This window comes from Aquarana catesbeiana, linkage group LG05 (genome assembly GCF_042186555.1).
Source record: "Aquarana catesbeiana isolate 2022-GZ linkage group LG05, ASM4218655v1, whole genome shotgun sequence".
Lineage (NCBI taxonomy): Eukaryota > Metazoa > Chordata > Amphibia > Anura > Ranidae > Aquarana > Aquarana catesbeiana.
Genome location: NC_133328.1, coordinates 95,758,854 through 95,783,249, shown reverse-complemented (window position 1 = coordinate 95,783,249; position 24,396 = coordinate 95,758,854). Strand labels below are relative to the sequence as shown.

Genomic DNA, 24,396 nt, shown 5'->3' with positions numbered 1-24,396 from the left:
AGCTTATAAATGTATTATTAGGCCTCTGCAGGTCTATGTCTGCTTTTCTTATGACCCATTTGGATTGCTATGACTTGCATAAGACCCAACTGTGCTTTGAACCTTTTAATGTATCTACTGTTTTTGATGGAGAAAAAGTACCACTGATGTCTGCATTGTCTTGTTTGTTAAACCTAATAAAGCTTTCTCTAGCTTTGGGTACCATCATTTTTCATGTTGTCATGGGCGCACAATTTTAGGGCTTGATAAGTAAGGTATTCATTTACTCAACACAACCTCCTTTTATTAAAACCTGCTTATTAAAGAAGTGTTTACAACATAGAAATTTGCAACTGCCAAAATGTTATTCTACAATGCGGCTGCTTTCAGAAAATATATAATTGTTTGGGGGTTTAAAGATGTTTATAGCAAAAATCAGGACTTCAATGTGTGTGAAAAAAAAAAAAAAAAAAAAAAGTGTCTCATTGTATCACGAGTGTCTCATTTCTATTTTCACATATACAATAGCCATGATCATACCTGTTTATGACCATTGGTGACATCCCCATGGTATTCACCATTACTTTGTTGATGCCTTTCAGAGCCACCATTTTTGCTTTCATTATAGGATCAGTGATTGCATCAAAATCTGAAATAACCATTAACAAATGTCAGTATACAGTACATACAAGTTTTTATATATAACCAATTAATACAATGAATGTAATAAATACATGATTAATTAGTGCATAAGCATTTCAACACTAATAACTAATAAGCAGTACAAATTAACTTCACAATATCATGATTATAAGTGTTGATGGCAACTGCAGGTCCTTGCCAAATGTGCACGCAGTTGTTGTAAAACCTGCAATCAATTGCAGTGGACAAAGGCAAGTCCATCATACTAACTTCAACATGAAAAGAATCATCCACAAAAAAAAGTCCTAACATAGGCTGTTTCACAGTTAAGGACGGTTCACATGTACTGAATGTAGGCCGATTCAGCAGGTCTTCAACTTAAGATTCTACATTTAAGTGACTGTAAACCCCATATATCTGTAGCGTTTAATTATCTCTCTCCAAAGCTCTAAGTGCCGTTTCTCTCTGGTACTCCGTTCCTCTGTTATCATCAGAGTCACTTGTGACAAGTTCTCTCACATGAGATAAAAGTAGCTGAACATTTGTGTCGGGGAGGGAGATAAGCAGGGAGCTTGTCTATTCATAATACAGCTCTGCATGTTCCTTTGTTTCTCTGCCTATCCTCCAATCAACTCTCACGCAGTGCAAGTGCAGAGACCTCACCCACTGCTGAAAGAGGAAGAGAGATTTCTAACACAAGCTCCACTTTTCAAAGAGTGTAGAAAGGGGAAGGCTGCAGATATGCAAGTAAAATTTATGTAGGAGGATTTGTTTCTTCACTGCGTATCATCTGAGGCTATTCATTTCACTGGTTATAGGAGAGGGTTTACAACCAATTTTAGTCTCAGAAATCTTCCATTAACCTCCCTGGCAGTATGATTATGTCTGATTTTCGATGCTAAAAGGGGTACATTGTTTTGCATGGAAATTTGGCGTTTTATATTGTAGGCCTGTAATTCTTAGGAATAACTCACTTACATCTATCCAAACAGTCTAGTATACATTCTAGGTATGATAAAGTTTGAAACACAAAATCATACATTATAATATAATAAATAACTATAAATAATTATAACAATAATAAATGTATTCAATAATGTAATCAAATCAAAAACACAGACATTTGCTCAGTTGCAGAATTGTCGCTGTCGCTACTTTCAGTGTTTGATGATGAATTTCCCTACGAATCACTATTACTCAATTCTGCAAGTGATTCTAATTTATTATCGCTGTTTTCTAGCTGGTCTAAAACCGCTTCTGATGTAAAGGGACACTTTTTGATTGCCAAGGACATTCTCAAGTTTCCGGACAGAAAGAACAGTATATATAATATAAAACTGCATGCAGGGCACTGGACAAAGCACTAGGGACAAAATGTAATCTGTAAGATTACAGTGTACTGTATGTATTATGCTTTTTGCAATTTTTGAATTTGACACCGGGCTCCGTCCCCGTGTGTCGCGACGCTTGCAGGGAACGGAGCCCGACACAGTGATAGATCGAGCGGAGACTGGGGACAAGGTAAGTAACTTTGCCTGGATTCTGCGATGCAATCCCGAGTTCGGGGTTACTGCTTTTGGTAATGAAAATTCCCCCGAGCCACACTCGGGATCATCGCTAGGGAGGTTAAAGTGATTGTTAATTTTTTTAAATAAACAAGACTACAAACATGTTATACTTACCTGCTCTGTGCAGTGGATTTGCACAGAGCAGCCTGGATCCTCCTTCCCGGGCCCCTCATCGCTGCTCCTGGCCCCTCCCTCCTGTCAAATGCCCCCACAGCAAGCAGCTTGCTATGAATGCATTAAGATAAAAAACCTTCTGCCTTGACAACCCCTTGAAGCATGTTATAAAGTTTGAATATCATATCGTAAATGTATTATTTATCATTGTAAAAGAACATATTCCCACACACACTTTCCAAACTTTATGTTTTCAATTATTTCCAGAAAACACAAAAAAACAAAACAAAAAAAAAACAAAAAAACATTTTCCCCCGACCAACCCATCTCTAACCCCCTTCCTGACCGGGCCATTTTTTGCGATTCGGCACTACATCGATTTAACTGACAACTGCAAGGTCGTGCAACACCGTACCCAAACAAAATTGACGAAACCTCTGCGGTTTTAATTTTTTGCTCTATAAACAAAAAATGAGCGACAATTTTGAAAAAAAAAATCTTTTTTACTTTTTGCTATAATAAATATCCCCAAATGTAAAAAAAATGTTTTTCCTTAGTTTAGGCCGATATGTAATCTTCTACATATTTTTGGTAAAAAAAACCCCCAAAAATCGCAATAAGCGTATATTGATTGGTTTGCGCAAAAGTTATAGTGTCTACAAAATAGGGGATAGATTTATGGCATTTTTATTAGTTTTTTTCTAGTAATGGCGGCGATCTGCAATTTTTTTTGGGACTGTGACATTGCAGCGGACAGATCGGACACTTTTTTGGGACCACTGACATTTATACAGCAATCGGAGCTATAAATAGCCACTGATTACTGTATAAATGTCACTGGCAGGGAAGGGGTTAACACTAGGGGCTATCAAGGGGTTAAATGTGTTCCCTCAGTGTGTTCTAACTGGGGTGGGGTGGGACTGCCTGGGGCAGGAGACCGATCGGTGTTCCCATATACTAGGAACACACGATCTGTCTCCTCTACCCTGTCAGAACCTGCATTTGTGTGTTTATACACACAGACCCTCGTTCTGGCTCTGTCAAAAGCATGTGCCCGACAGACATCGCGGCCGCCGGGCACGCGCATCGGCGCCTCAGTACCGCGGCGTGTGCCCCCTATACCCCTTAGAGCGGCCACCGTACAGCTACGGCGATTCACGCAGGGGAGCCATTCTGCCACCGTCAAACAGCGAGCGGTCGGCAAGCGGCTAATTAGGAGTGTGGCACAAATATTCCATTACACAAAAAGAATAATTTGGAAGCCCATTATCAGTTTGAAGAGAAGAATGAATTACCCATTTACCACACTGGAAATGTTTTTTTTGTCTGAGATCAAGCCACACTTTTTTTTTTTCTCACCATTTTGGACAGATTTGGAAGTGTTACATTTATTTTAGGTTATTTCCCTATTCCCACCTACTACAGGCTGTGAACCCATCTTTAAGTAAAGTTACCACAGGGAAAGCCCAAAGTGCTTGTGTGCAACAGCCTTACAAATTGAATTTATTGACAGATTGCTTTTGGTGGTGCCATCATTGATAGGCACCTGAGAATCACTAAATGGATCACGAGGTTGGTGCCTGGGATGGTTGTAAGTGCCTGCTAGTTTATATAACTAGAACAAGGTATATTAACACGAAAGTTAATTACAAACTACCAGCATCTATCTCTACATACCAATGTTGGGGAAAAAAGGCTCTGAACGCTGGCGGATCATAGCTTGCATCTGCCTCTGCTGTTGCTGTTCTTGTCTTTCTTGATCGAGAAGGTCTTGCAATAAGAGAGGCTGTTCTTCCAGAAGGAGTGGTCTCTCTCGACTCTGTTGAAGCATCGCTTGTTGAGCAGTTTGCATGCCAGAGGGGCATTGATTTAAGGGGTCTCCTGGAACAAAATTATGGCCACTTTGCTGATCCAGCAAAAATACAGAGTTTGACGGTGACTCCTGAGCAAAGCCATGGTTAGGTCTTGGTCCCATACTTTGATTTAAAGGTGGCTCCATAACTTGATTAGGAGCAGTTAATAAACTCTGAGAAATAACTGGCACTGAATTAGGCTGAGATACAGTTATGATCCCTGGTGGAGAGTCTAATTTATCCAGCTCTGAACTCTCACTTGTTAACAAGTTGGTAAGCATTGGAACAGATTCCGGCATGCCACAAGCACTTACAGCATCTGGAGCAGGCAGCGGCACTGGGTCACTAGGATGCTCAGATTTAGGCACATTCTCTTTTTCACTTTTTTCTGACTGGTCACTGTTAGTTGGTGGTGCTGAGGCAATATCTTTTGGTTGCTCAGGTGAAGTAGAGGCTACTGCTACTTCAGATTTAACATCCAATGCTTTATCTGATGGTGACTCTAATACCGGTTTCATTTCGCTGTCAGCAGTTGTAGCTGTCTCCGACAAAGCAGGTCCAGGAGAAGATATTTTAGCAGTTTCTTCACTACTTTTTTCCTCTTCAGGCTTGCATTGCAGTTCTAATTTATCATCAATTGGTACACCGAGATCAAGGTCCTCGTTAAACATATCTTTCTTATCCCCAAGATCAAGCTCTGGATCTGTGTAAGCAATGATATCAAATTTCCCAGACCTTAGGAGATCATCAAGCTGAGGATCATTTGTTTCTAAATTATCCAGCCCATCAAGGTCATCTCCTTTTGCATCATCTGGGTCCAGGTTTATGTTTTCAAGATCTTCATCATCTAAATCTTTGACTTCAACCCCATCTAAATCTTTTACATCAAGATCTTTTTCAGAAGGATCATCAGGATCCAGCTTTTCCTCCAAACCACTGGCTTCAGAATTTTCAGGTGGAAGAACTGCTGTTTCTTTCCCCATGTTATCATCAGACAATGGTGTATGTAAGTAATGCTCACTGGTTTGAGTTTCATCAACTCCATGCATCATAAGAGACTGCTGCTCTGTAGGAATTAAGTGTTCTAAGCCTGGAGGAACTTGGACATGATTAGACAGACCTGGATGTTGAACTCGCACTTGCTCCATAAGTCTTGGGCCTTGAAATTCTGGCTTTGAAAAATAACTTATATGTCTCTGATGTTGTGCTGGGTCCATCATATTAGGTGGTGGACCTAAAAGAATTCGAGGTCTGCTATCTGGAGGCCTATGGCGGAGTTCAATGTATGCCTGACCTGATATATTATGCTGCTGAACAGGCATTGCCTGTGGAGGAAATTGCGGAGGGAGTCCAGCAGGATTATTTATTTGTGTGTTGCTTAAGGACCGAGGCAGCTCCATGGACATGTCTCTTCTCATCTGCTGAGGCATTACAGTAACTTGCATCTGTAAAGGAGGACCCATAAAGGGCTCATGACCAGAGAGAGGACCAGGTCCAGACATGGGATAGACAAATCTGTAAAACAAAATCAGACACTTACATTTTTACTAAAATGGTACAAATGTTAAATTGTATATATTGGACGACATATTTTATTAAAAATGCTACACATATGTGGTGGATACTGGAAACATATCTACTGAAAGATACAGAAAATATACCTTACTGAGCCTAAAATTAATGATAAAGAACAGTAGATTGCAAACTACTTGTACTAAGTCAAGCAAATTTAAAACCCAGTTCACGCACAATTTAGAGACCAGTAAAAACCCAACTACAGCCAAAACTTTTATTTTAAATACAATTTTGGATTGTGGCAGCAATGGTTGGAATTTCTGTTAGAATTTAAATGTATCTGATGCTGCTTTTCTAGGCTTTTAGATGCTGTCTATCCCCATAAGAGAGATATCTCCCCTCTCAAAATGGGGCAAAGGCCAATACAATCCTGACAAAGGTTCAAATAGACAAGAGGTAAACAGAGATCTACCAAACCAGGACACATGTAGCTAATCAAAAACAAATTTTTGGCAGAGGTTCCAACACACACGCTTTATCCAAACGCCACCCCCCCCCCCAAAAAAAGAGCTTTAGCTAGAGCTGGGGCTTAAAATGAGAGTTGGCTATATGCCTTCCTGTTCTCCTCTGGTTTTAATACGGTACTTTCTGAGGCACTGATCTTGAACAAAGGTCAAGTCAGATTAAAGTTAAACCTGCATAACCAAGTAACTGTTTGGGGTTAGCAATTTAACATTTCAAAGCAAGAAGAGTTTAAATTGAATGCCAGGCAACTAATACTGCATAAAATGGCAGCTTACTGTTTTTTTTTTCTACAAGTTATCCTCTATCAAAGAAGCATGCATTAATTTAAGAAGAGTGCTAAATTTTAATCGGCATGACAAATAAATAGAAAACTCATCTTAAATGGATCTTAAATACTTGTGTACGTTATCTGTTTAACCCAATAATTTAGTAGTATGTATAGGTTATGTTGACCATGTGTAAAGTGAAAGGTGGGGGGATATTACTGAGCAGAGTGCCACCCTCATTTTCCCAAAAAAGTGCAATTTGGTAATGGGATGGTCATGTTTAAATCTCATGTCTGTGGTGGGCAACCAATGAAGGTGACATTTTTATAAAACCTTCACAAGAACACTGATCAGATTAAGACATAATTTAGAGTAAGTTGGATGAAATCAAGATGGGTCATAACATGTGACTAAGTCACGTATGCTAATAAAATACATTAGATCTCTTAAGAAAAATAAGAAAGAGAGGAATATATTTGGTGTCTGAATGAATGATTTGCATAGTGCTGCAAATGCGAACTGAATCGCCTCAAGGCGCTAGATCTGTCCTGTATTGTCCAGCTTCTTAGAAGAGGTAGGTCTTGAGTTTATTCCTGAAGGCCTGATGGTTTTCTTCCATGCGAATGTGAGTAGGTACAGCGTTCCATAACCGCGGTCCTTGGACTGTGAATCTTCGTTCTCCTTTTGTTTTGTTTTGTACAGTGTCTATTAACCACTTACCGACCGCCGCACGACGATGTACGTCCAAACTTTGGCGGCGGATATCGTTGTTATGGCTAGCTGCCATAACCCCGGTATCCCCGTTTTCGTGCGGAGGCCGGCTTTCAGATAAAAGTGGTCCCTGCGGCAGATTCGCCGCAAGATCACTTTTATCGGTGGCGGGAGAGGCCCCCCCCCCCCCGCCGCGATCTGGTGCCCTTCGCCACTTACCGGAGCCATCGGTAGGGGCGGAGGCGATCGCATCCGTCTCCGTCCTGTGTCTGGAGACGAGTGAGGCTAAGATGGCGCCCACTCGTCTCCATGACACTGCTGGGCGGAAGCGACGTCAAAACGTCACTTCCATCCACGCCTCTTAAAGGCACATTTTTTCAAATGTCATTTTTTTTAAATTACTTTTTTTTTTTTTTTTTTTTTTTTTTAATGCATTTTAGTGTAAATATGAGATCTGAGGTCTTTTTGACCCCAGATCTCATATTTAAGAGGTCCTGCCATGCTTTTTTCTATTACAAGGGATGTTTACATTCCTTGTAATAGGAATAAAAGTAACACCATTTTTTTTTTTAAAAACAGTGTAAAAATAAATAACATATTGTAAAATAAATAAATTTTTTAAACCCCCCCCCCCCCCCCGTCCCGACGAGCTCGCGCGCAGAAGCGAACGCATACGCGAGTAGCGCCCGCATATGAAAGCGGTGGTCAAACCACACATGTGAGGTATCGCAGCGACCGGTAGAGTGAGAGCAATAATTCTAGCCCTAGACCTCCTTTGTACCGCAAAATATGCAACCTGTAGAATTTTTTAAACGTCGCCTATGGAGATTGAGGGTAAAAGTTTGACGCCATTCCACGATCGGGCGCAATTTTCAAGCGTGACATGTTGGGTATCAATTTACTTGGCGTAACATTATATTTCACAATATAAAAAAAATTGGGCTAACTTCACTGTTGTCTTATTTTTTTATTCAAAAAAGTGATTTTTTTTTCCAAAAAAAGTGCGCTTTTAAGACTGCTGCGCAAATACGGTGCAAAAAAAAGTATTGCAACGACCGCCATTTTATTCTCTAGGGTGTTAGAAGAAAAACCATATATAATGTTTGGGGGTTCTAAGTAATTTTCTAGCAAAAAACCTGTTTTAAACATGTAAACACCTAAAATCCAAAACGAGGCTGGTCCTTAAGTGGTTAAACTGTAATTCTATTCTGTTTAATATGTTGCTTTTGGTGTTGCAAAACCTTATCAGATGGAAATAGATGTATTTAGAAATGGCATTAAGGGGGTGCTGGCAGGAGTATAAAAAAACTTCAACTCCCATTCAGCACACCCCTCAGTGCAGCTAAATGGCTGTGCTATTTATGCAAGTGCCCTCTTAAGGGGCAAGAAATTTGGCTACATTTGCAACTCTGGAGTTACGGTTTACCAGCAGAACTATAAAGAGATGCTAAAATAAATTAATGAAAGCCAGTGACTCTAATATTGTACTCAGCAAGTGGATTGGGCTAAGTGCTTTTCACTTTAGGCAACCGTAAAATAAATTGGTTTAATAATCTTTGTTTTGTAAATAATTCCTTGCACCCTTTTCCTTAACTTTAACTAAAATAATATTTAAAAACAGTAGGTTGAGTCTCTGAACGCTCAAAACAGAAATGAAAGAGCTTGCCTCTTTAAGGAAAGCTACTATTTTGTTAACTCTGCACATTCCATTCTGGGTGTAGCAACAAGTGATGGACATTTTGACCACTTAGCGACCGCCCTATAGCATTTTTCTGCTACAGGGCGGCCGCTATGCGTCAGAGCACACACACACACACACATATATATATATATATATATATATACACACACACACTGGTGCCTAGATGGTCCCTGCATGCACGCCCAAGCCCATCACTAACCACAATTAAGAAATTGTAGGCTGCAATATACAAAATTTTGTTTTCTGTTTAATACCATTTTAAAGGATGAATTTCTCTACAGGGTATTGTTAAGTACATCTCATACATTAGTACATCTTTAAAGTAAAGAACAAAATGTAAGTGTACCTGTGACCAGGAGGTGGTCTCATAGCAATGTTAATATCTCCAGTGAACGGTGGTCTGTTAAACTGGGCATTACCAAGGAATGGAGGACGCTGCTCTTTGGGTAAAGCGGAAAATCGTGGGTTCCCGTTATGACCAATTGAGGCTCTTATATTTCCAGGATAAGGAGGTGGAGGTCTGTTAAAGACCTCATTTTGCCTATGTGGACTTTCTTGCTGCCACTGTGTGGGGTGTGCGCCTTGAGTCATCTGTAATGGATCCAACACCTTCTCATGTCGAACAGCATTCTTGGTTTGCTGCTGTCTTAGTAGCATCTCCCTTAATTTTTGACGCTGTAAAAGGATTTAGAATAATAGGTTAAAAAAACACCATGTTTTCATTACTATTAACATATACACAATTCATCCCAAAACTTTGCTCAAAGTTTTTTTTTTTTCTTTGTTACTGACGTAGTCTATCACTTAGAAGACTGAAAAATATCACTTTTGGAAGACTGTATAAAAAGAGTTGCCTGGTGTCCTACAACTACCAAGATAAATATACAATGACCAAAACTTATTTTTGTAAACTGGTTCTAAACAAAAAAAGTTTTTTCATCTTAATGCACTCTCTGCATTTAGGTAAAAAACCTTCCAACACCCCACCACCCCCATCCCTAAACACTTGAGTCCTCTGATGATCCACCGCTGTGCCTGGGAGTCTCAGAGCATTGGCTCCTGCTTCTGTCAGTAAAAACCTGTGAACAGAGAGCAGTGTATTTGTCTATGGACGCATACAGCCTGGCTCGAGTGCATGGGTTCCCCCTCAGCACATAGCTTGCCGAGATGGTGCTTGGGGAAGAGGAAGAGCGGACAGCGCCAACGGAGGACCAAAAAAGAGGCGTTAAGCCACTGCTCTGTGCAATATCCTTGCACAAAGAAGGCAAGTATAACATCTATTTTTAATTTATCAAAAACAGACTCTAAAGTGGTTGTAAACCCTCCCTCTACTCAGTGAAGTGAATAGCCTCAGATGATACACAAGGATAAAACAAATTTCCCTACATAGGTTTTACATGTATATCTGCTGTCTTCAGCGTTCTAGACAATTTAGAAAGTGCAGATCATGTTACAAATCTTGTTTCCTCATTCAGCAGTGGGTGTGGAGTCTGGGCATACACTGTGTGTGAGCTGTTTGGAGGAAAGACACCACCCCCCCCCCCAAATCACATAGGCAGAGGAACGACGGAACATTCAGAGCTGTACTGTGAATAGACCAGCTCTCTGCTTATCTATCTCTACGCTTTCTCCCCAACACAAATTTCCAGCTGCGGTTATCTCCTGTGTCTGAAAACTTGTCAGAAGTGACTCTGCTGATAACAGAGGAACAGAGCAGCAGAAGACACGGAAGCTCTGGAGAGAGAAGTAAACACTGCAGAGATATGTGCCTAGGTCGAATTTCATGAATGGGGTTTACAACTACTTTAATATCACTTTTAGCTCATCACATCAATAAAGGACTGAAACCCCGAGTGAGTTTCTCTAGAAAAGTAGTACATTATGCTAAATAAGGTAAAATTACCTAAACAACTTATACTATAAATATATATCAACAAAAAATTTGGGGTTTCAACCAAACACATGAAACCCAAAAAGGTATATAAAAAAGATCTCATATTATAACAAAGTTTAAATTATAATGGAATAAAGAAAGATGCATGTACCTGTCTTGCTTTTTCTTCAGATTCTGCCATAGGTAGGTTTAATGAATTCTGAGCATCTGATAAGCCAGGCAATTGTGGCATATTACCAAACTGCTGACCTTGAGGGCTTGCTGCAATATTGGAAGACCCACTAAATGTTTCCTCTGTAAAAGTTCTTTGCTGATCACCGATATCATGGGGATCCCCAAATCCTTCCCCTGTCTGTATATGAGGTGCCCCTGGAGGCTGATCATAAGGTTCCTGGTTAGGGCCAGATGACGTATGACTAAACAAGTCTACTGGGCTTGGGCCTGTTAGTCGTGAATTTTGGGAGTTTCCCTCAGATATTCTGCTAAAAGGGGCTCCCCTGCTTTGTGTATTCTGCAGAAATGACTCTTGGTTGGATATCAACACTGAACGAACCACTGAGGAACGATTAAAGTTTTCAGGCCCACTGGGCATTGGAGTTCTTGGTGGCTGAGCATAAGGGTCAGAAAAGACATGCCTGGGAGTTCGATTAGGTTGAGAAAAGGAGTCTGTGGGAAGAGGTCTTGGTGTTCCAGGGGGCTGAGAATAAGGGTCTGCAAGTACTGGCTGTGGGGTACTAGGAGGTTGGGAATAGGGGTCTAAAGGCATTGGCCTTGGAGTTCCAGGTGGCAAAGCATATGAATCTGAGGACAATGGCCTTGGGGTTGCAGGTGGCTGAGAGTACTGATCTGAGGGGCCTGGCCTTGGAGTTGCTGGTGGTTGTCCATACAGATCTGAAGGAGCTGGTCGGGGAGTTCCAGGTGGTTGAGAGTATGGATCTAATGGGGGCGGCCTTGGAGTTGCAGGTGGCTGGGCATATGGATCTGAAGGTACTGGCCTTGGAGTTCCAGGTGACTGAGCATAGATATCTGATGAAACTGGCCTTGGGGTTGCAGGCGGCTGTGAATAAGGATCTAAAGGCACAGGCCTTGGTGTATTAGACAGCTGCACATATGAATCTGAAGGTGCTGGTCTTGGTGTTCCTGGTTGCTGCGAGTATGGATCCATGCTATTCCTTATAGGTGAAGCTGCAAAGGAATCATGGTGTCTCTTATTCATAGATGGCTGAACAAATACATCTCCCATAACTGGCCTGGGAGTAGATGGAGGCTGACTATATGGATCCATTGCTTGCACAGGTGGTCTTGGAGTAGGGGGTTGTTGAAGATAAGGGTCCACTGCTGTAGGTCTTGAGGCAGTTGGCGATTTTAAATATGGGTTATTTGTTGGACGTGGAGTTCCTGGAGGCTGAGCATATGGATCCTGGACATTTGAACGTGACAAAGAGGCTGACTGAGGGTCACTATGCTGTCGCATTAGTCTAGGGGGATTTGCAAATGGTTCATTCATAGTACGATTACCATGAGGTGCTTGATTATAAGGATCATGTGAAAAAGTTTCAGCAGGTCTTGGAGTCAAAACATGTCTTTCATATGGGTCTGTAGAAATACGTCGTGGTGTTGTGGGTAGTAAATTGTAAGATTCTTGTGGCGACTGAGGTGGGCGCAAAGGAGTTTTAAAAGGTGCAGGGCTGCCAGGTGAAACACCTGATGTAGGGGTGAGAGGAGGTCTTGAATAGGGATCAACTTTTGTTGGTATTTGTGGTCTTTGATATATTTCAGATCTTGAAGAATGTTTTGTAAAAGAGTCACTGTTTACTGGACCCAGCGAACCATCTATCATCTGATCTGTGTTGTGAGACAATCTTGAAAGGCCTAATGGCTTAGAAAAGGGATCAGCTGGGACTATGTTCTTTTGAACATCTCCCATCTTTAATGAGGGATCACTGCTGGAAGGGGATGAACAAGAGTCCCTTATGGGAGATGGTCTAGCATCAGAGGACTCACTCCCAGGTATGTGTCTAGGAAGACAAATATCCATGGGTGACCCACAGTTCTTTCTGTGAAAATTTTGACTAGCAGGTGGAGGTCTTGGTGTCCCTACCATTTTAGCATAAGGATCAAAGGGAGAAGATGGTCTAGAGTTTGATGATCCAGGAGAAAACATCTGGGGTGAATGTGGTTGAGAAGACTGGAGGGGATCCTGCAAGTGTGTTCTAGTGGGTGTGGGAGGTGGAGCTTGCGGTTTCAGAAAAACATCATCCGAGAATGATGCAGGTGCTCCAGACAATGTCTGTTTAGTAAATGCATCTTTATTAAAGGTCTGTTGAACTGGGGACATATTGCCACTGTTCTGAGGCGTTAAAGGGCTCTGATTGCCACTGTTTGGAGTATCACTTCCTGACTGACTTAAATGATGGTGGGAGCCAAACTGCTGCTGTTGTTGCTCATTTTTTACTTGCTCAAGTTTTTGGGTTGCTTCGATCTTCGCCTGCTGTTTGCTTTTCTGACGCATTTGCTGCAATATTAAAAAGAGAAATCATTACACTGCGGATTTACACATTGGGGTTACTAAGGCTGGCCATACATTATACAATTTTTTTGTACAATTTTCCTTTAGATTTACCAAAACCATATAATATGAGGTCAAACCTAAATACTTTCAATTTGATGCAATCAGGCAGGCCATTGCACAACATAGTTGAAGGTAAATCTAAAGGAAGCTGAACAAGAAAATTGGATAATGTATTGCCAGCTTAAGGGATTTTTTTTTTTAAAGTGTTACTAAACCCACAACAGTAAAAGCAGTCTGTATATGCAGTAAAGCATGCTTGTTATACTCACTGTGGAACCTAAGGGGTTAATCCTCTGCATTGTGTAAAAAGGCTGTTTGATCCTGTCTTCTCTGATCCTCCCCTTCTTCCAGAGTCCCCAAACCATCTCCGGATAGTACAGAGGCTAGGGGACAAGCTACACATGCTCAGTTTGGTGTGTATTGCTAGAGTTTATTTATTTATTTATTTATTTTCTTGGGACAGTGCATGTGATCAGCACAGGGCCGATCAGCACTGTCCAAACAGAGGGTCAGGGGTCCTGCATCCTCATAGGACAATCAGGGGAGAATGAAAACTCCTCCTACAAGCTTTAACCAGACATTGATAAAAGTCACAAGACTGCTCTAACTACTGATGAGAAAAGGTATTTAGTAGTTTATATTTAATAAAACTATTGCATTTCCATGTTCTGTGTAATGTGGGAGACCAGATATAGTGAATGCAGGGTCCTGGGTTTAGTAACACTTTAACTCAGCTAGTGTTGCTTTTAAACTGAATATTAATTCCAAAAGTGTGGTTATTTTTCTGCTATTTTCCTGCCTGCTTTAATAAGTTGTGCTTGCCTGCTCATAGACTGTCAAGCACACACCTGTAATGATGATAGCAGTAATGTCAGAATGCAACATCTCGGATTTTTCAAAATTAAACTCATTCCTGTACCGAAAAGTAAGTTAAAGTGGTTGTAAACCTTTCCATATACCCAATGAAGTGACTGACCTCAGGTGATACACAAAGATGAAACAAATACTTCTACATAAGTTGTACCTGTCTATCTGTAGCCTTCTGTTCTCTACATCTGATCAAAGTGCTGAATATTTAAAGCTGGTCTGAGACTTCAGAAAAAAGGGGGCAGAGAGCTGAAGTTACAGTCTGCAGAGCTCAGTGAGGAGAGCTCTAAGAGCCGATTGGAGCCCCCCCCCCGTCACACAGCTCACAGGAACAGGGCTGAGGCTGTCAATCAGCTGAAGAACCCTACTGTCAACTTTTTTCTCTTTGTGTCAGGAAAACTTGACCAAGTGATTTATGCTGATTGAGGAACAAAGCAGCAAACAGAAATGACACTGCGTTCTTTTAATTGAGACAAGTACACACTATAGAGGAATGCATCTTTTTTCATATTTCATGTCTGAGGTTTACAACCACTTTAAAGTCCCTTCAGAGGTAGGTGGGTGGGAGTGGGTGTGTGTGTGTAGACCAGGTGCTGGTCCAAAGGGAGCACTCTGCATCCAGGGCCTTTCACTATCTGAACAAAAGATAATATAATGCCATACTACTCTTCTGCGGCCTTACAAGAATGTCCAGGATGCAGTATACAGCTTGTTTGGGAGCTTATGAAAAAAAGCTGAATATACACTATATGTGGGCACCTTACATTTCTTGCATTCCACTGGTAATGTCCGATTCCTTAAAAACAAGACATTCTCAGTTTGAAGGGAAGCTTAAAGAGTAACTCCACTTTTGTTGAGGAAAAAAAAAACATTGCCCTCTGGGTGTTCAATGTACATTGCAAGGATTTTAACAAACTTTGTTGCAGATTCCTACCTTTTGTTATTCTGAAGAAATCTCTGTGTTTGTCTGTGTCCCTGTGATAAATGAATCTAATGGGAGTGGTTTCATAATTAATCAGCTGCTGCACCTGCAGGGCTCTAATGAGTAAAATTGCAGGGTCTGCATCACTTTAGATGTGATTTCCTACTGGGAGTATCTACCAAAAATGACATTTATATTGCAGGGGATGCCTGAAATATGACTTGTATCTTAGTGTAGACTTCGGGAAAATCAGTAAGCCAATCACACAAGCAGGAAATTATGTTTCTGGGGGGCGTTCTGTACACATTCTGTGCACAGAAAATTTCTAGGCAACCATATTGCATTTACAGAAAATTACAGAGCTACAGATTGAAAAGGAAAGGTAATTTTAAATAGCATTCAATTACAATATGACTTGTGTTGCAATTGCATATGCTATATTATTTGATTTGCCATTTTTTTCCCCCCACAAAAGCGGAGTTACCCTTTCAATACATTTGCATTATTTGAGTTGTTACTGGTACATGCTCATTACTGATGTAGCCTTTACGTTTTTACTTGATCGCTGTACCAGATTATTAAAATGAGCATGCTTACAGAGATATCAACGTGCATTTATTTCTAACAACTGCTAAGGCTGATTTCCTTTATCACACTATTCTTTGGAAGTGGGAGAAATCTGCAGGAGTAGACAAATTCATTCATACTGTGCTATATTCATCTAAAACCCTATTTGGTCCAAAGGTGAACAACTGCAGGAAACATCTCATTCCAAAAGCAGTTTTTTTGGGCAGTAGGTTTCAACCTAAACAACTATTTTTAAAATTAATACCAGTGCGATTTCACACTGTACACTGTGCAATGAATAATATTCTGATAACAAGAATCAAAACACTATATAAGTGACTAAAAAAACTGTACATTTTAATTATCCAATCAAACTTGTTCTTCACCACTTTCATACACAGACCAAAAAAAGAAAGCCTGTACCTGTCTATACTTCCACTCCACTTCATGCTCAGATTCTCTCTGCCTTAAGGGATCTTTGAATGGATCGGAATCAATTCGGGTGCTCTGGTCGATGATCTCATGCTGTTGGCGCTTTAACGAGTCATTTGACATTTGCACTTTGTTGATTCGCAGTGCGGCACGGTTATCCCTGGCTTTTTGCTTAAAACAAGAATGAGTACCAATATGGTTACAAGGTAAATAAAATCTGAAGGGTTAATTGCAAGTTGAAAAAAGGGTAAATATACTTGGCCTAAGGTCTCCTGAATGCTTTGTCTTTTTGCAGCAGTAACCGCATAAATATTGCAGATTTAGCAGCTTCTAAACTAACCTTTGGCTCTTTCAGTAAACCATAAAAATGAACTCCAGGTAACTATTTAATTTTTACCAGTCAAAAGAATTTGTAATTCCCTGTAACCAGTCCAGTTCTCAATCTGCTCTAGCTAAGTTGGTGTCCTTTTTTTTTTTACTGCATTTAAAGAGGTTGTAAACCTCCAAACCACAAAATAAACCCTGCAAGACAAAGGCATAATGAGCTAGTATGCATCGCCGCAATGACATCACTTCTGCGCAAGCACCGCCAGTCACGGCCCCTGAAGAAATGGCACGAGCGGGCCGTTCCTTCAGTGTGCATACGCCGATGACGTCGGAAGCAGGGTATATAGTAAATAGCTCCTAAACGGTGCAAGGTTAGGAGATATTTACAGTACCAGCAGGTAAGCCTTACTATAGGCCTACCTGTAGGTACAATTAAAGAGGAAGGCTTTACTTCCTCTTTAAGCAGTGAAGCTTGATTACTTCCCTGTCCCCATCCTGTGACTGGAATAAGAAGCAGTCTAATATGTACATCACCCTTTTCCTCCTTTCAGAATATCCATATAAAGCAGAGCCTGGATCCTAATACTGGTACCTGTGCCGAAAATTAACATGCTGACAGTTTCAGATTGCAAAGAGATGACTTTGTCAAGTGTGATGCTTCTCTTTCATTCTAGGGGAACAGTACCTATACTCCACTGTAAAACAGTGTCTATACTCCATTGTAAAACAATACAAATATAAGATTTTCAACTGTGTACTTAGACATTTTGTTAGGAATTCAGCTGTAACCTTTGATCTTACGCTAACACTTTAACTTTAAATCTAACTCTAAGCTTAAGGAAATATTAAACCCAAAAGCAAACATTATATTGCAGCTTACCACCTCTTAGAAGAAGCATTTTTTTTTTTTTTTTTTTTAGGCTTGCTTTATTTCTATTTACACCTGGTGATCCAGCCAGTAAGTCTATTGCTTTTCAAAAGAACAAGCTCTCCAGCAGAATGCATTAGTTACAGAGATGAGACAAACAATTTAACGCATAAGAGGTGCTTACACGGATCAGCTTTTACTCATTGTTGTAACACCTTTATTTCAAAGGGAAAAAAAAACACTTTGCTGTAACGGATTATATACAGTAGTGTTAGGTGGAATATTCAATTTGTTAGTACATTTAAAACTGCTAGTACATCTAACACTCTCCCTACCCTATACTGACAATGCTGCTACCCAAAAGGTGCCTTCTGTGCTTGTTCATCCAGTAGTGGTACTCTAATACAGGTGGTCGGTTACTGGCAAGATCGCCAAGTGAAAACAGGGGGAAAAAGACTAAAGAATACGTATGAAGCCACCACATCTAATGATTGCTAAGGTACAATATATTGAATTTTTGGTTTTGGGTTTAATACCGCTTTAAATTGAAAGGATAAGTTGACAAATATTTCCCTTAACCGAGAAGCCTTAAACATAAAAATGTCTGACAGATGGCAGTTCATGCAAAGTCACAAATGTAGGGAAGTTACTCATTTTGAAATGGGAAATTCTGTAGAGATCGCCAAAATTTCTTAAAAATGCGCACACATTAACATACAAATATTACACACGGCTCTAGGGTTGCTTGGATAAAAGGCCTGAAATCTCCCATTTTCTTAGATTTGACCTATAACTATATTTCAGGTTAACCTTTACTTTGCATAAAGTATGCACAGAGGGTCCATGTAGCATATGCAGCAAATCCACTTTTACCATTTTGTATCGATGCTGCAAGATTAGTAGACACTTCCACTGTGATCGTTACTTTCTTCTTCTCTGCCAACCCAATTTATTGGCATATGAGGTTTTAGATCCACTTACCACATATGGGGCTCTTTCTTGTGAGCTGGCTTTCCTCCAGAGTTTTGCAATTTGCTTCACTCGTGTAGACCAATCTAGACACAGAGAAAAATGAGTCATAACTAATTGTGGGCAATGACTGAATATATAAGAATAAGAACAGCCTTGTGATCAAAGTGTCTATAGCAAGATTGTTCCAGCTGTCCACAGAAATCACTGGAAAATAAGACAGCTTTTACTTCAGGCCCTTTTTATTGAGAAATTAGGGCCAGCCATAGACGGTTCAGCAGGAACTTTTAAAGATTTGAACCCTGTATGGGTAGGCCAAAGGTACCAAGTTGATTAATCAATCAACTTGGGCACAAACCAGCCTGCCGGATTTTATTTGCAATTATTGCTAGTAGCTTCTATAGCCGCTAGCAATGATCACTGTCTTCTGCCAGGGGGGGCGGCTTTCCCCACAGGGGGAAGACAATGTCTGGGAAGGAGGGATTCCCCTGTCAGCACTGTCTGTGTTGATGGGGAAATTGTGCAAATTTCTTTCCTGCAACCAAATTTGCACTGTATCGCCTGCCCTAATGTTTATTTCAAGTTGTCTTACCTGGAAACTCCTCCTTTAAGTGTGGGAAATTAACATTGGTATATAAAACAGGGGCCACAGTTGCCATCTCTCCAAGAGCTTCTTCCTTCTCCCATTTCTGTGTACTTCTTTGGGCACTGGACATGGTGTCTCCCTCTGGCTCCATAACCGGCGCCGGTGCTGGCCACACATTTGTGGGGTCATTTACTATGCCATGGTATGCTGCGTTCTTATCCCTGTTTACATATAAATGGTTATTAGTATTATTGATTTATATGGTGCCAACATCTTCCAAATTGTTGTAGAATGAGGACCATCAGGAGCAGTAACAATGATATTAAAATAAACATTCATACATAAAACAATACTGGCAACATTGCACAAATGAAGATACATTTTAACAGAAAAGAGGAGAAAGACCGTATCCTATGTTTCACTGCTTCTTTCCAGAATAATGACAAAAAAATTGAGTTTTTGTAAAGAAGAGTACCTGATGTCTGGAAATGGTGGTTGCGTTAAGGGAGGGAAAGGGCCGAGTCCACGTCCAGGGCCAAGAGAATTGTGTGGTAAGTGAGGATTGGGTGGCAACAAGCCATTCACAATCGGCATTCTTGGAAAAAGACCATCACCTTAAAAAGTTAAAATGAGACACTTTTTATTTCTGCTAAAAAAAGAAGAACTTCAACATGAATATATTACATAATAATTTTAGCAGATTAAACTACTGATAGGCAGAAACAAGTGCACTGGGCCAAGGTTAGGAATTCAACAGAAAGGAAACTTATAATCAGATGATATGAAGCAAACACAGCCACCATAAAATGTCTGCTGTGTACACCAATAGCACTTTCCCCTTCTGTCACTGCTGTATCTCTGGAAATCCAGAACCTTTAGAGGCATGAGGTGCACACACACACCCAACAACTGGTAACTCTGTGAATTATAATTTGGTTTGAGGTGTGCCAGGCCTTCTACATATACAGATTTGAATGATGCCTATTAAAAGGTGTTACTTTACTTAAAGTGGATGTAAACCCAAAAAAAATTTTTACTTTTTTTTTTTTATATCATACTGTAGAGTATAAGATTTCCTATCATTTGAGCCCAGTCTTGCCACAAAGAGTTAATCCGAGCAATCCTCTTATTGTTCAGTGAGAAAACCTTTGTCAAATCCTCCCCCTTGCTGTGAGTGACAGGTGATTTACATCTCATGCACTAGCCTAAGACATGCATTATTTTTTAATTCCCACCCCCACTCCTTTCTTCAGCAGCTCTGCAAGGATTGGCTGTTCCACACCTCAGCATGATTTGGCATGCTGAAGTCATGTGGTTACTTTCCTGTCTTTTCACTGGATGTTAGAGATCATAGCTGAAGTTCAGTGTAAGAAATACACAGGAGAAAATGCACATTGACAAGGGGAGTGTAGAGGTGGGCAGGGAGTCTACAGACATCACGACTCCACCCACCGAGCTCCAGACAACAGACCCACCCACAGAATATGCAGTTTTTTGGGTCTAATAACAGACAGAGGGGAGACATTTGACAAGTAAAGATACATGCAGGAGGCATGTATATCTTTATAGATAACCCCTATGGCAGTAGTTTAGAAAGGATGACATTGGGTTTACATCCACTTTAATATGATATGACTACTGGTTTACTTTAAAGTTAAATAGAGTCCTATGAAACAGTGCAACCCGAATTTCAGACCCTGGTCATAATTTTGTATTGTACAAAATCTCTTATGATCCACTGTGCTAAAAGAGCTGCTGTAAGCTGGTGGTGCACAACCTAAAGACTGGTACACACAGCCGAATATTGGCCAGTTCAGCAGTGTGTACAGCAGCCTGTCTGGCTTCTATCGAACAGACATGCTGGAAAACCAGAAGCTGATCAGCCCTCTTGCATTGGCCACGAGTGCTGACCAGTGTACTCTGGCATGGGTGGGGCAGTCCCCATGTCAGAACATAACAGCTCAGTGGGGAGTTCTGATCTCCTTGCAAGCTCAACAAGTTTTTTTTCCGTTCAGTCCACTGGGTGAATCACAAAATACTACCTGTGTGTACCAGGCTTAAGGAACACATTTGTCTAAACTTCTGCAGGCTAAGATTCAAAGCCATTCATAATAAAAGGATATGTACAACAATAAAGATTTGGCTACATGGGCATCAGTCACATAAGATAATACCAGAATTAAAATCAGACGGCCCAAGATTTCAAAATACATGCTCATGTTTGATCTGCATGACTGTTTCCTCTGTATTCATTGGAGATTCATTACTGTGTACTCACTAAATATTTAGAACACGTAAGGGGGAACAAAATTGGGGCTGCTACCCATTTGGACTAAAAGGATACCTAGTTTGATTTCCAGATGATGAAAGTAGTAACATGACTGGTCATCATCCCGAAGAATTCTACTTTATTTGCTGATCATCTGTTGCTTAAACTACATATCTACTAACATAACAAGCCAAATAGATTAGAGTAGATCTGTCAAAAAATACATGGACTGCCATTGGTGAACTCAATAGAGTAATACTAATTTGTTGGGTGATCATGTTGAACCTATAGCATTTACAATTTCTAATTCACTGACCCAGAAAACAGGCAATACATAAAGTCAGTCCTATTGACCTGCATGGTCCAGGTCAGTGACTCAAAGTATGGAGCTTGAGGATTAGAATGTCAGCCACACAACTAGCACTTTCATGTATGGCAGACTACATGTTTGTATAATGTCAACTTTTACTGCAAATACACAAGTCAGAATGATATAATCTCTAAAATATTACATCTATAAAGAAGAGTTGCTCATAGGAGCAAACGCTTTTCAGAATGGTAAGTACAGGTTTCAGTGGGTGGGTTATTATATTTTTTGGATAATCCAATAGTGGGTAGTTTTACTCTACTTTAAGTGACCCCAATTTACAAATGTATTTCTAAGGCCTAACGCACACTGGATGTTTCTTTATCTCTCCTAGATGCCTCTCTTCCTGACAGCAGCATTTTGTCAGAAAAAAACGCTTGACGCAAGTAAACATGTTTAATGCATTTACGTGCGTCAAGCATTTGGTCACCAATTCATTTAGTTAGCAGGAATAATTTATTCTGGCCATAGAAATTAATGCTCAAGTGCTAAATGTGGCAAGAGTTAACAAGCTTTTTTTTCTGTCCCTAAACTCCTCTAGAAGCCTATGTGTGCATGGACACATAGGCTACATGCAGGGGTGTTTTAGAGGCAGGAAAAAAAACGCCAGACGCCCCTAGGAGCAGCTGAAAAAATGTCTGGTGTGCATAAGGACTAATACTCTTTCATTGTGTTTAAATGTTATCTAAACCATTTTTTTTTTTTTTGCAAAGGCTACAGACATTTTCTCAGATATACAGTCCCTGACAAAAGTTTTGTCGCTTCTCTATTTTGTAGAAACTCCTGCTATTAACTTGACTTTTAATTAATCAACTGGTGTTAGAAATAGCTCATATGAATAGCTAAAGCCCTCCCAAATGATGTTTAATGCACTGAAATAAATTAGTTTCACTGAAAAAAGATTTATCATTTAATCAAGACAGACAGGTCAAATTTTGGCAAGACAAAAGTTTTGTCGCCTATACAGAAATTGAACAACTTTACTGAAAATCCAAAAATATGTCAGCAAAGTAGTGGTGCTGTGAGATCCAAATTTAATATCTTGTATGACTTCCATGAGCTTGAAGGACAGCATTCATGCGGTTTGGCAAGGATTCATACAATTTATCGATGAAGTCATCGGGAATAGCAAAGGAAACAGTCTTGCATGCCTCCCAGAGTTCATCAATATTCTTTGGTTTCGTCTTCCATGCTTCATCTTTCATCCTACACCACATATGCTCAATGATGTTCATGTCTGGTGACTGGGCTGGCCAATCCTGGAGCATCTTGATCTTCTTTGCCTTAAGAAACTTTGATGTGGAGATGGAAGTATGCGATGGAGCACCATCCTGCTGCAAAATTTGGCCTTTTTTATGGTTGGGAATATAAAAGGTAGCTAAGATTTCTTGGTATTATAGACTATTGATGTTGCCTTCCACCCTGCAGATCCCTCGCACACCCCCATACTGGATGTAACCCCAGGCCATGATTTTGCCTCCACCAAACTTCACTGTTTTCTGGGTAAATCTCGGCTCCATGCGGGTTCCAGTAGGTCTCCTGCAGTATTTGCGGTGACTGTGTTGTAATTCAACAGAAGATTCATCTGAAAAATCCACCTTCTGGATTTTCGGCCATTTCGAGACAGAATCCGACAAACTGTTTTGGTTGACACAGGGACTTCAGGTGACCAGGTCTCGAGGAGCTCTGCTGCAGTGGAAAATGGGCTGACCTTGGATTTTCAAGCCAATAAACGGTCCTCTCGAGCAGTTGTCTTGCGGTGTCAGCCTGACCTGGCCTTGTAGAAAACATCTCCAGTCTCTTCAAATCTTTTTTTTATCCTCTGAACTTGACGCTGAGACACATTGAAGGTGTCTGACACATCAGCAGTGGATCTGGTCTTCAGCCTCTTGATAATCAACACTTTAGTCTCCGGGTGAATCTTAAGCATGTTTGCAGAGGTCTAGTTGCAATTGAGGTGGTCTAGTGTACTGGTGTTCTTTTTATACACACATGAGACCTAATTGATCCATTATTAGTCACAGGTGAAGCTCATATAACAAGGCGACAACACTTATGTCTTGGCAAAAATTGACTCAATGGGCTTTATCAAGCTGTGAATATTAGAATACTTTTTGTCAGTTTCGTTTTCCACTGAAACATTATTATAAAAGCTGTTGGGATTAAAATGACCCATTTCGTGTAACAAAATCTTGATTAGAAATATATTTTAGTGACACTTCAGGTCAATTTGTACACAAGCGACAAGACTTTTCCTTTTGTCAGGGACTGTAGGATATACGATTTGTGAATACTCCAAATTGTCAAATTCAATATAAGAAGTGCTACTGGATATGTTATACAGTACTCAGCATAAATGAGTACACCCCTTTTGAAAAGTAAGATTTTAATCAACATCTCAATGAACACGAGAACAATTTCCAAAATTTTGACAAAACTGAGTATTATAGAACATTTGTTTAGCTCATAACATGAAAGCAAATTTCATAATATAACTTATATTACAAAATCGGCCTGGTGTCTCTGAGATGGTTGCAGTTCCATCTTTGTTAAATTTTTGTATCGCTTTTACTACAGTATTTTGACTGAGAAGTAAAGCTTTGCTGATCATCTTGTAGCTTTCACCTTCTTTGTGTAAAGAAATTATTTTTTTTCTCAGGCCTTGTGACATTTCTCTTCCATCTGGTGCCATTTCTGATAGCATGAAATGGGGAGGGGATTTCTTTGTTAAGTAATGCCCTTTTATAACCAACTGTCTGCTGGACGCCTGTTTAATGAATAATTAGACTCACCTGTAGCCGAATTCTTGCTAATTTAGGATTTTGATGTCTAAAATTTTTAGATTTGCTCCTAAGACTTTCTTTGGGGTGTATTAATTTTT

The 24,396-nt window shown here is 40.2% G+C and overlaps 1 protein-coding gene across 10 annotated transcripts in view; it reads right to left on the bottom strand.

Moving 5' to 3' along the window:
- Positions 1-24,396, bottom strand: part of KMT2C (lysine methyltransferase 2C) — a 454,559-nt gene that overhangs the window by 74,020 nt on the left and 356,143 nt on the right. For 8 of the 10 annotated variants that reach the window (XM_073629967.1, XM_073629969.1, XM_073629975.1 and 5 more), the window contains 9 exons: positions 19,355-19,493; positions 18,886-19,100; positions 18,306-18,379; positions 16,121-16,300; positions 13,611-13,724; positions 10,921-13,284; positions 9,222-9,550; positions 3,981-5,671; positions 520-628 (listed from right to left, as the gene is read on the bottom strand). In XM_073629967.1, the coding sequence (XP_073486068.1) occupies positions 520-628; positions 3,981-5,671; positions 9,222-9,550; positions 10,921-13,284; positions 13,611-13,724; positions 16,121-16,300; positions 18,306-18,379; positions 18,886-19,100; positions 19,355-19,493 (5,215 nt within the window). The remainder of the gene's footprint in view (positions 1-519; positions 629-3,980; positions 5,672-9,221; positions 9,551-10,920; positions 13,285-13,610; positions 13,725-16,120; positions 16,301-18,305; positions 18,380-18,885; positions 19,101-19,354; positions 19,494-24,396) is intronic. The other 2 variants (XM_073629972.1, XM_073629977.1) reach the window with 1 other exon arrangement.